This window comes from Zonotrichia albicollis, chromosome 7, assembly GCF_047830755.1.
Source record: "Zonotrichia albicollis isolate bZonAlb1 chromosome 7, bZonAlb1.hap1, whole genome shotgun sequence".
Classification (NCBI taxonomy): Eukaryota; Metazoa; Chordata; class Aves; order Passeriformes; family Passerellidae; genus Zonotrichia; species Zonotrichia albicollis.
The window spans coordinates 42,139,961-42,153,936 of NC_133825.1; the positions used below are offsets into that span (position 1 = coordinate 42,139,961).

Sequence of the window (13,976 nt, forward strand, 5' to 3'; positions counted from 1 at the left end):
GTACAAAGCCTCGGTGTTTAGGACCTTTTACTTTTGTCCTCACTGTGTGAACACTGAGAAACCCTTTCTTCTCAAGCTAAAAAGGACAGGATGAGAGAGCCGGTGCTTTCCCAGCGGCTTGATGCTGTACCCCCAGGTGACCTTCAGGGGGAACCTTCCTGCCTGAGGAGAGCGTGGTACCTTTGCATCATCCGCAGGATTTATTTATGTCTCCTCTCCTGGTCCATTCACAGCTCTCCTGAGTGCCCCTCCTCCCTCAGCCGTTTGTAGGGTCTTGAGCCTTTCACACATCTAGCAGGGGAGCGACTTTGGGCTGCTTGAAGTGGTTAAATTGTTAAGCACTTCACATCAGGCTCCGGGATAAGGCCAGCTATAGCCCAAGTCTTCAGAGACAGGAGCAGTGCATTCAGGAAATGCAGCTTTCAGCCTCATGCCTTGTTGGTGTCACAAGGCACGTTGGCTCTTCCTGAGATCTGATGTGAGATGTTTAGCAGTGCTGAGTGCTGGACTCAGAAGTATGTAAGGGTCCAGTCACCTCACTCACTGTACCAAAGAACTCTGCAGACCTATCAAAGCCCATGTTGGTTTGGCTCTGGAGAGGGAGCTACCAAAATTGCTAACAGGTATTTACATCCATATTTAATTGCAGCATAAAAATTTTTATAGTATGATGACAGAAAATGTTACAATCTACTCAAGTCTTGAGAAAATAATCTTAGGCAAAGAAAAAATGGTGCCTTCTGCAGAGTACTTGAAAACTGCTGCCACAGTTATTTCCTTAAATCCATATATTAATTTAGCTACATAGTCTAATATCCTCTTGTAGCCCAGAAATTGAACAAGCAAACCAGATTATTCTTCTCCCTGATGCTTTGAAAAGGGTGTAAAGAAGTTGATGTGACATGTGTCCATTCTTTGTTAGGAAGGAAGAGTTTTAAAAGCTTGTGTTGAAAAAGAACAAGAAATTTCTGGTCCCTGGCTGACATTCCTGTATATCAGCTGTTTTTAACAGATTGCTCCCTAATGGCATTACAGTACTTTAATACCTGGCTTGAAGAGCTTGTGAAAGGCAGGTGACTCCTGACCTTTGTTCTGGCTGGCCCTCGAGTGAAGAAGTTATAAGGTCTCAAATTGAAATAACCCTTGAATTCCCAAATGTACTGCAAAAATTAAGCAAATTTGCCACAGATGCAGTCTGTTAATTATGCCAGTGGCCTCCTTGAGATTAAATAAAAGTCAGGCTTATGATCTTGAGGCAATTGTCTGGTTTTGGTTACACTGTTGAAAGCTGGAAAAAATTCACTGATTTTTGCAGAGTTACTGTCAATCTAGATCAATATAGATGGAGCAGAGTCTGAGCCTCTTGCATCTTTATGTGATACATGGATTTCAAGATATCATGCTTTTCCCTATTCTGTTCTCAGGGAGCTTTAGGAGCAATGTTGGTCTGCCTTATCTGCCTGTCATGTTAGACTGATGGCTGCTCTAGCAACTGACAACTTCCATATCCCAAAAAATTACCTCAGAGGTGTCAGAGATTATTTGTCATCATCATCAAGGCTGAAGGATTATGTGCCTGTTGTTTAAAGTTCCTTTGAGGTGGACAATTCACACTGCTATTTCCATCTCCAGAAAGATCTCATAAACCTGGAACAGCCTGGACAACAGGATGGCAGTTTACAACCCTGAGCAAGCACGGGGAATGAGTGCAGAAACCCTGTGCCACAAGGCCAGTTTTGTGGAGGAAAAACAGGACAATGACAGATCAATGTCCTTCATTCACGTTGGGGGAATTTTTTACTAATACATTCCAGGAAGTCTTTACTAATACATTCCAGGAAGTCTATCACAGGGAGCATCACAAGTGTGCATGTGCCACGTTGAAGTCCATCTTAACCGTGTATCTGGAATCCATCTACTGAGATAGATGCCCACTGTGTGGGAGAAATTCTTGGGTTTCCTAGATACATCCAACCCTTCAAAAGCTCTGTGAGATTTCTCCTTCCAAGATATGTTTGTTGCCCCTTGACCACAAGGGACTGCTGCTCCGAGGTCTTCTCACCAGCTGCACTTGCTGCCATGTCTTCAAAGCCAGGAATTCTTGTGCTGTTCACAGCTGACATTGCTGGCCCAAAAGCTTTTGCTTTTAGCATTTGGAGAGCTGTGAAAATGAAATTACTCTGTTGCCTACACTGGCCTTGTTGTACTAGTCTGCAAACCTTGTACCTCACTGTTAGAGGAGTTTTCTTGGAAAAATAGCTTTTCTCTTTTGAGCTGTGCTTATTACTTCATATTTTTTCTATTGGAAAGCAATTACTGTTTTTCCACAGAAGCTGGGCTCCCAGTTGTCCTCTCCCACACTGTTGGAGAGAAACAGAACAGGCTTTTCCCCCTCCAGTCAAAAACTGCAACAAATTTCATCATCTTGTGGTGCAGCATTTGGGAAAGGGATAGAGTTTAGCTAAATATTACTGGTTGTTTCCTTGTGATAGAAGAAAATGTGGGAAGGGTCTTGGCTATGTCTGGATTTTTTTTTCTTGTCCTGGCATTGCTTTCTAGGTTGTCAGTGGAACTTTAAAACTGCAGGTTAGGATAGTCATTACTGTTGGCGTCCTTGTCTGCTTGAATGCTTGGGGTTTGGTGCTGAGGAACTCCAGGAGCTCAGTCTGACCTCACTCTCCCCTCTCTATTCTCCCTCTCCTTCCCCTCCCTGTCCCACCAATACATGACCACAAATGATTCCTGAAACTTCTGCATGCAGCAGCGTACATATGTGAGATGTTTGTGGCTTCGTGATGATCTTAGCTCAAAAGCAGCATCTTGCAAATCCTTCTGCCCTCACCTCAGCTGCCCATGGCCTTGGTGGGTGTTTGCACTGGGTGGGCAGCAGTGAGGCTGTCTGAAAAGTCACAGGGTGGGCAGGCAGAGTCAATCCTGGGGTGCAGCATCTCCTCAGGACACCCCAAAGTTCCCTGCACAGAGGGTGAGGCAGTGTCACACTTCAGTGCTCCCCCTTGGGAGCTTCCTGCTCCAGCTGCAGCCTCATTACTCCGTGCCCTCTTGCAAGGACACTTCTTTGGGGCTTAATTCTAATCCTCCTTTGTGTATGTTTTCTGCAGGGAAAGAAGAAGAAGAGGAAAAGGGATAAGCAGCCAGGAGAGACCAATGGTAAGTAAAGACAAGTCTAAACCTCTTGCTTAGTGGAAGTGTGGCAGTCCTGGTGTGACCCTTATAGGTACGGGGGAGGTGGGCACAGGTCTCCTGGCCTCAGGGGAGCCAGTCCCTATGCTAGACAGCTTTTTATTTTTTTTAAATGCACTCCAATAATTCCCGCGTTACAGCCCTTCTAAACCTAGTAACCCAGCCATTGCATGTCAGAGCCTCCTCCTCCTCGCGCGGCACGGCCGGGTTTGTCCGCGTGGCTGCCGAGGCCGTAGCGCAGAGCCGTAGCTGGAATGCCTGTGCCGTGGTTTATCAGCCGTGCGCTTCCCGCGCGCGCGTGTGTGCGTGTCCGTGTGCGTGCGCTGTTAATTTGGGCTGTCCCTGGATGTCCTGATGCATGCCTTACAGTGGTAAATCGCACCCATCTTAAATTAAGGAGGTTTGCCATTCTATATAGGAAATTAGAAATACTGCATAGGCAATCTCATAGTCAATCTTGAAGAAGCCCTAACTTAGTTTTTTTGAAGCCTTTGTATAATTTGTTCTTTTTTTTCAGAACACAGCGAATGTTTCCTAAATCCTTGCCTTTCACTTCCTCCGATTACAGGTGCTAACGTCATTTTGAGTCATTTAAAATAGTTTATAAACTGCTTTTTAATTTTTTTTCCTGCCATTATAGATTTTAACATTAAACACTTATGACATTAAGAAAAAAATACCATCCACACGTTTTGATAATATTTATTATCTATATATCTTTATATCTATTATGTTTGATAGTATTTTTTAATTTTGTTTTTTGTTTTTGTAACAATTGCTATTAAAACAGTAATACAGTAAAAATAACGCAAGAGTTGTACTAACTGTGCAAATTGAATATGCAGTATTTCTTTAAAGAGACTGATAAAGAATGGAAGCAAGTCAGTAATGAACCTCCTTAATCTAATGGCATTTTTCATGGCTCCCACTAAGTCTTCTCACATTAGCATGCATACGCATTTTTTTATTATTATTTTAGTTTTGTATCTTTTTTTTTCCTTTCTGCTCAAGCCTGTTCATTGCAATTCACTAGCTGTACTAACTCAGCACCTTGCCATGCTTTACATTTTATTTTCTGGCTGATACTAACATACTCATTCCGCAGTCTGCTTATTCTTATCCATTCTTTAAAATACAAATTAATGAAAACAAGTAAATTGAATGTTATTCCAAAAGCTGCATTATCCCAGGAGATATAATTTCTTTTTTTTCCTTTCTTTTTTTTTTTTTTCCTCTTATTTTGTACCTGAGTTGAAGAAAAAAGCATGTTCAGGATCTAACTTCCATACTCAGCTTCTTTTCTTCCTTTTCCCCCCCTCTTAAAAAAAAAAAAAAACAACAAAAAAGAAACCCCAGCCCAAATCAATCTTGCCTGAAACATCCTGCTAGACCAACCACAAAGACTTTCCTCTACGTGCTCTCTTAAAAGGGAAAGAAACAGTCCTTTATAAAGGGATACTGCAGCTTTAATTGCAACAGCTAATCTCAAGAGTTGAATAAAAATGTAATTATCACTTTTTTTAACTTTTAAATCAAAAGTCAATATTTGCAATTAATAACAAGGACATTGATTTTTATTCCCTTTTTTATTTTTATTTTTTCCTTATTTTTACCTTTCTCTTTTTTCTCCCCTTTTCTCTCTTCCTCTCTCTCTCTCTCTCTCTCACTCCCCCCTCTCCCCTTTTCTTTTTTTCCTCTCTCCCTTTTCTGCTCGCTTTTCTTGAACTCATTCAGACCTGAGCGCTCCTAAGAAATGCCGAGCGCGCTTTGGCCTTGATCAACAGAATAACTGGTGCGGCCCCTGCAGGTGTGTATAGTTTTCCCAGACTCGCTATGGCTGATTTGCAGCTGGTTTATTTGGTACTTTCCCCTTTTTTTTCCTGCCTTGTTGCTTTGTAGCTCTGTGTTGTGATCTAGAAGACACAAGGGAGTGGGACACTGCCATCAGTAATCATCTCTCCGAAAGGGTTTTGCTTTTTTTTTTTTCCTTTGTTGGTTGGTTGGTGTTTTTTTTTTTTGCCTTCCTCTTTGCTGCTGCTAGCCAAAAACCCACTGTAAAACAGCATCAACCTTAAGCCCATCTGATCCGTGGCTCAACCACGCTCCTGCCTTCCAAGCCTCCACCCAAGGACAGTGGCTCCCAAAGCCCTTGATAATGCGGCACTGAGTGCGGTACCCACACCACACAGGCTCGTGGCTGTGTCGGAGATTTTTTTTTTTTGGTTTTCCTTTGGCTCGATGTGAAAGTCCTGTTTTCCTTCCTGCCCTTGGTACGAGGGGAGATTACCAAATAAAGCGGAGGTGATTGCAAGCTGAACGTAGCTGTAGCTGAGATGACGCAGACCAAATGAGCTCTATCCACCATTGTGTTGTATTTTTTGTGTTTACCTTATGCTAACAGATGCAAATACTCCAAAGAAGTGTCGGGCATTGTTCGGGCTTGACCGACAGAGTTTATGGTGCAAACCATGCAGGTATAAAACTACCCATTAGGCCTTTGGGGAAATAAAAGCAATCTGTCCTCTTAGTGCATTTGTGTGATTTTATTTTTTTAATCTTTTTTCCCCACTCCCCACCTTTCTCTCTCCCACAGCATCAATTGCTAATAATCTTTGATCTTTGGAATTTCTTGCTAATTTAATGCCATTTTCTCTCTTTCTTTACCAATAACCTCTCCCTGGTGGTAGAACTGGGAACAAGAAAACTCAAAGTCCTTAAACCTGGCTTTTTTTTTTGGCGATTTTTTTGTCATTTTTTCCAGATTGTCAGCAAAATTAATGTTTAGCTGGACATTTATATTTTATCTTTCATTTGGGTCTATGTCCCTACCTGCAGAGGCTTTTTAAAAAAGGTTCTGGGATCTGCAGTACTAGTGGTTTTTTTGTTATTCGAGATGTAAAAGCAAGTGTTTACAGCTTATATTGTATTCATTCTTTTGGTATTATCTGAAAAATTAAAACAGCTACCTGTTGGCTACTATGCCTCTGTAAGGTTTATGTAGATATAATTTTTTAAATTATCTGAAATCTTTCTTCCTAATCCCAAAAATATATTTTATCATAAATTTTATCCCAACAAGTGAGCTGTAAATGTCTGAGCTCTAGACAAAACTAATTACAACTTTAGTAGCACAGTTTCCAGCATTAAAAGGAGTTGAAAGACATCAGAGAGCCCAAATTCCGGCAGCCCATGTTCTACTGGAGTTTAATTCCATGTGTAACTCAGTACGTACTTCTTTCTTGGTGGAGGGATACCGAGTAGTTCTTTTCTCATTCCTTTTTCCTTATATGATCGCATTTGGTTAAATTTGTTGTTTCTTTATTCTGATACAAGCAGTCTTTGAATTTGGAATATTATGATGGTAGGTATTTCAACCCAAACCACACTCTGTGTGTAGTGATTCCTCTCCCACATTTTCCCCTCTTACTCATGCCAGTCCCATGTGCTCCATCTCATTTAGAATGTAGCTCAGATGTCCATCGTATTTTGTGTATGCACGCAGTCTTGTCTGTGCTTAGTGTCCAGGACTGAGGGTGGTGGTTTGTGTCAGTGTACCAGAGGAGGCTCCAGAAATGCCTCCTGCAGGTTGTATGTTGTCCCGTTTGAGGCATGGTATTTTGGGGTGCTGGGGGTTAGATATCAGTACCAGGACATGTGTTAAACAAGCTGGGAAAGCAGCAGTTCTGTAGTGCTTGGAGGGAGAAGGGTTCAGTCCAGAAGAGCTGTGTAGCTACTTCACTGTGTCAGGAGTTTCATGCTAGCCAAGGACTGCAGTGTTGTGTTTAGTTAGGCTCTGTTCTGTGGTTACTTTGCTGCACACTATCAGCAGATATTTGTGTAGTCTAGAGATAGAGTATGTGAAGCATGTCAGGCTCTGAATGCCAAGTACCAGAACTGGGGGCACATCATGTTTGTGTTGCTTTATCTTTTCCTGGCTGCTTAAGTAAGCAACATACTTTTAAAACTACATTTTATCAGCAAGGAAACTTTTTATTTGGTCTGTACAGTGCTTAGGTTACATGTGAAGCATAAACCCTCTCTTAACTTATACCAGATTTTGGTCAGAAGTCTTTTCAGTGCATCAGGGACAACTTCAGTGGTATAGCTGATAGTTCTGGATTACTGATTCAGAGTCAGCTGCTTCTTTTTGTTTTGGTTTGGTTTCTTGTTTTGTTTTGTTTTTTCATGCATGGAGGCATTTTACCACTAGGTGTTAGAGCATTTCTCTCCTAGTTCTGGTCCTAATCATTATAACATTGCATTTGCTAGCATGGTAGCATTCCGTAGTACACCTTAGGTAGGTGCTAAAGATGTGCAGTTTGCTACTGTGGTGAAAACTGAGACATCTTTGCCCGCAGCAACTGAATAAACCCTTGCACTCTTCTGTGGCTTTTACTCATGGCAATTGCAGCATTACAGGTTTCCTGGTGCTATTCCAGGGCTAGTTTCAAAAGCAGCAAAAGTGGTTTCAGGTCTGTTGTGTTTGCTCTACTGATGTAGCAAGTTAACACTTTCAGAGCAATGCACCAGTGAATAATCCGTATTAGTGCTTCTGAGGGGGCAATATGTAGTATTTTTGTTCCAGCCTTTTGGAGAGCAAAATTAAGGCACAAATAGTTCCTTAGATTTTTGCTTATTCCCCCTCACCAGAGCTGCCTGGTGGTCTTCATGTCTGCTAAAATCAGGCTTGCATGGTTTGGGGGTTTGCCCTCTGGACCTTTTGTCCCACTTAACCCTGACAGGTACATGACCACAGGTAACCATGGTGTGATTGGCACAGATTGCAAAAATATCTCCCCCCTTGAGCCATCGTGATTTAAGTAAATATTATTTTCAGACTACTGAGTGGCCACACTATTAAAGAGTTTGGCAAAAGAAGTAATATGCTCCCTTAATCCTAGTCAAAAGAAAATTACTTCAGGTAGCAGAGCAATGGTTTTTTTTTTAAAGGTTGTTAGCTCTGCAGTGTCAGAAAGTCAGGTAAACCTGGTTTAAAGCTGCTTTGCCATGGGAGCTCTTTCTTTCAGGCCACAGAACATAAATAATATTAAAAAGAAATTTGAAATGCTGGCTTACTAGATTCAAACTGCCTCCAGTTCAATAATTTACTGCCCTGTAGGTTCAGAGCAGTCCAGTTAAAGGACTTTTGGACCCCCATCAATGAGGCAGGCAGAGCTTGGGTCTCTGCTTGCAAGTAATTTTAATTTGCGGATGGAAAGGAGTCCTGCAGTCTCCACATTGTAAGAGCTCATCTTTCCTTACACAATGAGCATTGGGGAACTTTGTGGAGTTTAACTGTCCTGCTTTGCCACTGGAGCTGTACAGAAGGTCCAGACAGGAACTGTGCACCTGGTAGTGCTGCACAGCTAAAGTAGGAAGCAGTGAGAGAGGAGAGGGGAGAGCAGAGCAGAACTGTCCCAAGCCAAGAGCCAGATATCTCCAGTATTGTTTGTTGATGGTAGAAGAATTAACAAGGTCTGTTTTGAGCCCACCAAATTAATTTTTTTCCTGTCTTTTAACGTTGCTCTAATAAAGCATGGTTTACAGCCTTCACTTGCTGTCTTCTATCTTTCTTTCTTTCTTTTTAACATTTAAGATGCATGGTTGTTTTTAGCATGTATTGATCTGCAGGCTAACGTGGTTAAAACTCTAATAGCCCTAACCCCTTACCTTGCCATGTGGCACATGGAGCAGAATCTGAGGGCAGACCTGAGGCTCTGGAGGAAGGGATGTCACAGCACTGGTCCCTCACTGAAGCTGGTGAAAGATGGGGTACTGGGTTTGTTGTTCCCTTCCTGGCTATGAGAGATGATAGTTTTAACTCCAGGATCAAGGTAGTGTGGTCTCCTTTGCAAATGAGAAGCATCTCATTGCCTCAAGGGTGGAGCTTGGTTTAACCTAGTCGAATGCCATACCTAGGGGAGAACACTGGTGACCAGCAGTGGAACTGGGGCACCTCCTGGAGGGGGGAATGTCCCCTGGTGATGCTCAGCTGCTATGCCACGCTCAAGCACTCCCTCTGATGGAGTTGCAGAGCTGGGGTGATGTATCCACTGGAGAGGGAGAGCAACCTCCTCCTTCATGTTGGTGGCTTTGTGCAGCTTAGCTGAGCATCCAAAGTTCTCGTGGCAGAGCTGCTCCAGACAGGCTTTGTCCTATGCCTTGGTCTGTGACAGCACTTCAGCACCTCCCTTGGGAAGTGTGATTGTGGATCAGGGGGCTGAAGAGCCAGCATGCTTAGGGTCAAGGTGGCCACTGGACATCATTCTGCCAGATGCTGTGGTTGTTTGCCTCATTACTTCTGTCCTACTGCTAGAATTGTCCTGCACATACTTGGCAAGAGAGATGGTGTGAAACTGTCATCTGTTTTCATTGCTCCTTTACATTATCCAGTGGACAGAGGGAGGAGAAAAGATCTCTGTCGGGTCACTTATTTATTTGAAGATGAGCGGCTCGTCTCTTGCGAGACTCTCACATGCCCTGGTGTGAAATTAAGATCCATGTTGCTCCTCACCTTTGTACCTGTCGTCGTGCTCTTCACCTACTGAAATTGGATCCCACTCTGGAGTTACATGGATGGCCTCTCAGAGGAAAATCCCCAAAACGCAGACAAGCAGCTTCCCAAATCTACCACTCTCCCCTAAAACAAAAAGTAAAACTGAGTCGATTTAAAGCCACAACCTGCAGGCCATACAACCAGTTATTCTTGTTATTTTGGATCATACTCTGTTTTTCCCGTTCTTTTCCTGTTTTTTTCTTCTGTTTGCTTTGTTTGTTCGTTTTGTTTTTATTTCCCCTCTCTCTCGTTCTCTCTGTTATATATCCCTTCTGTCTGACTGACATTTCTGAATTTGGTGTGGTTCTTAACAGAGGAGAAAGCAATGAGCAGTAGTTTGCAGCTGATCTTGCCTCCAAAGGGCAGGGCACTGTATGACACCGCAGGTGATGCAGGTGTAGCTGTAGCCCCATTGAGTTGGACAGTGTTATGGGACATCTTGAGATACCATCAGCTATCCAGGGTTTTTATTTTAGGAGGATTAAACTACTTTTTAATATTTTTTTTCCCATGTAGGAAAGTTTAGAACAGTGGGCTCCGAAACCCATTTATCTGGTTTTCTGATTATGAAAATAAGGAGGCGGCCTGAAGAGGAGAGGGATGAAGAGACAATTAATTGGTGAATCCTTTCCAAATCTGTTAGCCGAGGGGAGATTCCCAAGCGGGTTTGGTGCTGAGGACACCCTGCCAGACCCCCAGGATGGCACGTGGGGCCAGGATGCCCCCCATGCAGAGCCCAGAGTAGCTGACTGATGGCTCTTTGCTGTAGATGACTGTCTCCATCAGCGTCTCTGCCCTTTATTCATGGATAACTCTCTCCCTGTTTCTAGGAGAAAAAAAAAGTGCGTTCGCTACATACAAGGTGAAGGCAGCTGCGTCAGCCCACCCTCTTCAGATGGAAGCTTACTAGACTCTCCTCCGTCCTCCCCCGCCATGCTCGCCTCCCCCTCCAGAGACTCGAAACCACAGACTGAACAAACGCAACCCCTCTCGCTGTCATTGAAGCCCGACCCGCTGGCGCACCTGGTGATGATGCCGCCGCCATCCTCGCTCGTGCTCGCTGAGAGCGCCGCGAGCAAGCCCGGCGCCCTGCCCGCCGCCAGCTGCCCCAACGGGGCCCTGGACCACCCGCCGGCCGCCCTCCCGCCGGCCGCCGCCGCATCCCTCGCACAGCCCTCGACGTCCTCCTTGCATTCCCACAGCTCGCTGCCGGGGACACAGCCCCAGCCGCTCTCCCTTGTAACGAAGTCCTTAGAATAGCTTTAGCCTCGTTAGCTCTTTCGGTTTCCTTTCGGGGGGATTGAATTCTGTTGGTATTTGGGGTTTTGGTTTGGTTTTTTTTTTTCCTTTTCCTTTTTTTTTTTTTTTCTTCTCCTTGTTGTCGTCCGCTGTTTGTCGTCGTTTCTCGGTTTCGTTTTTAATTTGTGCCATGTGGCTACATTAGTTGATGTTTTATCGAGTTCATTGGTCAATATTTGACCCATTCTTATTTCAATTTCTCCTTTTTAAATATGTAGATGAGAAAAGCCTCATGATTCTGCCAAAATTTTTATCAACAGCTGTTTAAAGTCTTTGTAGCGTTTAAAAAATATATATATATACATAATTGTTATGTAGTTCCAATAGCTTAGTTTTAAAGACTGATTTTAAAAATTAAAAAAAAAAAAAGAAGCAATTTTGAAGCAGCCCTTGCCAGAGGCATTGGTTCTTTATTATTTGTATTAAATACGAGCTTGCGAACCAATCATTTTACATCTGGTTTTTAAACCTTTAAGGGCACAACGAATGCGGTGCCGCTACTACTTCTTTTTTTTTTTCTTCCTTGTGTGAAACAACCTTTATTGTGATGTTACTTGTTATTGTTTAAATGTACAGAAACAAAGGGTTAAAAAATGTGTTAATATACCTTGTTCCATGGTGTTGTTCTTTTTGGGGGAGGGGACGCTACTCAACAATTAAAAGTATCACAACGCTATTGGACCAGTAGTATTTATTGCTTTAGAAATTGCTTATTGTATCTGTATGTTGTCCCTTTTTAAATGTTTTTTTCTTCTTTTATTTTTTCCTTGAAACATTGTATAAAGGGTTTTTTTTTTCCTTTAGTGTAAGCATCTTATATATAACAACTCATTTGTACAAGGTTTTTAAGTTTATATATAAATGTGTATATATATATTTTTTCTGGGATTTTGTTTTTGATTTGTTTTTGTGATTTTTTTTTTTTTTTTTTTTTTTTTTTGCTATATGAAATACGGTTGCCACCAAATGGACATTCGCAGATGCATTTTTTCAAGGATCAATAGTGTAAAGAATGAAATTGCTTTAAAAGCCATTACACTCGAAAAGACTTGAAAATTTAGCAAGGGAATTTTTAGCAATGCTGTTTGAAAAATAGCAAGGTCCAAGTGTCTCCCGTTCAGAACTGCAGCTGAATCCCCTGCGACATTAGGACTGTAGGCTGTGTGCAAAATTTTTATGTGCCAAAATTCTCAGTGACTTTTAACTTTCTCCCGACAACTTTATTATTTTTTTTAATGCTGTAATTTTTTTGTTCATCATGTTTTGCTGTGATGTTACATAGGTAGATATGTATGTAGTTTTAATGTCACCTATAACAGACGTGTTTGGTAGCAGATTGTCCGGAAAGCATTTAAAATGAAGAGGTATAAACCCTTAAGGGCCAAATTCTGTATATTAGATTATTCATAAAAGGAAAATCAGACTGCCACTTTTATGTACACTTACTACATACAGGTAGGTAGCAAACTTAAAACAAAAAAAAAAACCTAGGCATGTTGATGTTGCAAAAAACGCTGTATAAAGCTGAAAAATTGTTCATCTGTTCATTCAGTGCCATTGTAGTTGACATGAAGCGATTGTAAAACTGTCTCAGATTTTTCTCTGGTTTATTAAGATGCTAACTATAACATTTTTTGTGAATACTTTGAATGTTTCCTAACAGTTGTGATGTTACTGTTCCGTTTTATGCTCTTATTCCGATTTTCATTTTTAATGGTTTGGAAGCCATTTTTTGTAATGAATAAATGTTCATGCTGTACAGTATCTGTAGCATGCAGTTCTGGATTAATAAAAGCAACTTAGTATGTGCAGAGAATGACTTGTCAACTCATTTATGCATTGACTGCATTTTATCTGGCTGGAAAGATTTTCAGTCCGACTGGAAAAATTCCTCGGGAAAAAAAGTGTGAAAATTGTGGCAAGTTGCAGCCAGCTCTAGTTGTGAGAAATCCCATTTCCTTTGCGTTCCTTGGGAACTCAATGGATTTGCATTTGCACTGGCCCTCTCCCTGCTCAGTGCTCTTTTGCATGAGTAGCAGTGATTTAAGATCCTTTTAATTTAAAGAAAATGGCATATCATTTGGCAGAAGAGAGCATATGGGCTAAGGGAATGTCCTTCCCTGTGAAGTGAGCCTGACTGGTGGATGGATGGGAGACCAGGGCTAGGGATACCATTAATTTTAATGCATGTCTGTTTAACCTGGTGATCTCACAACATAGAGCTGGTGCACTATAAAGGTCACAGAGGAGAGCCCAGATAGCCTTAATTAGTAAAGTCTTTCTTCTGGCCTTAGGTTTTATCTTCTGGACAGATTTGAGTCCAGTTTTGCATATATTTGAGGGGTTTTTTAATGCAATGAGCCCTTGCAGCACAGCCTGCTCTTGGTTCTGAGAATCCACCATCCACCTGACAGCAATACCTGCAGATGCTGCAGGATGGAAGTAAATTTATGTGCAAAGATTCTTATTATGTTGTTGATTTGTTTGGGTTTTTTTTAATAAGTGGTGATTTAATTCCACTTCCTAATTTCCAGGATTCTATCTCAAGTGGATGTCACCATAGGGCCAGTCATCTTGGAAAATGTTAGCCATGGTAATTCCTACACTTGAGGAGAATGAAGTGTAAAGGTGTTGAAGTGGTTTTGTTCTGTGCTATTGTGCAGGTGCATTACTCAGGTACTGCATTTCTGTTTGGTTGGTCTTGGCAGGCTCTGCAGAAAGGGTGAGTGTTCTGCAGAGACCTGGGAACAGGCTGTTCTGGTAAGCCCAGCACTGGTGCTGTCCTTTCCTGTGGGGGCTGATAAAACCTGCAAAAGTGTCCATTGGCTCCACAGAAGGAATTTCCTTTGTGAGGGCCTGGGAGGTGCTAAGTGAAGTATAATATGTAAGCAATATACAGTACTTTTAATTGCTAATATTT

General features: G+C 42.1%; 1 protein-coding gene across 23 annotated transcripts in view; it reads left to right on the forward strand.

Moving 5' to 3' along the window:
- TCF7L2 (transcription factor 7 like 2) overlaps positions 1 to 12,588 on the forward strand; it is a 171,717-nt gene extending 159,129 nt beyond the window's left edge. For 9 of the 23 annotated variants that reach the window (XM_074545236.1, XM_074545243.1, XM_074545234.1 and 6 more), the window contains 4 exons: positions 3,120 to 3,168; positions 3,719 to 3,769; positions 4,936 to 5,008; positions 10,588 to 12,588. In XM_074545236.1, the coding sequence (XP_074401337.1) occupies positions 3,120 to 3,168; positions 3,719 to 3,769; positions 4,936 to 5,008; positions 10,588 to 11,017 (603 nt within the window). In that variant the 3' untranslated portion in view covers positions 11,018 to 12,588. Of the gene's footprint in view, positions 1 to 3,119; positions 3,169 to 3,718; positions 3,770 to 4,935; positions 5,009 to 5,602; positions 5,676 to 6,534; positions 6,564 to 10,587 lie in introns of those variants that run through there. The other 14 variants (XM_074545250.1, XM_074545253.1, XM_074545251.1 and 11 more) reach the window with 9 other exon arrangements.
- The last annotated feature ends 1,388 nt before the right edge of the window (positions 12,589 to 13,976 follow it).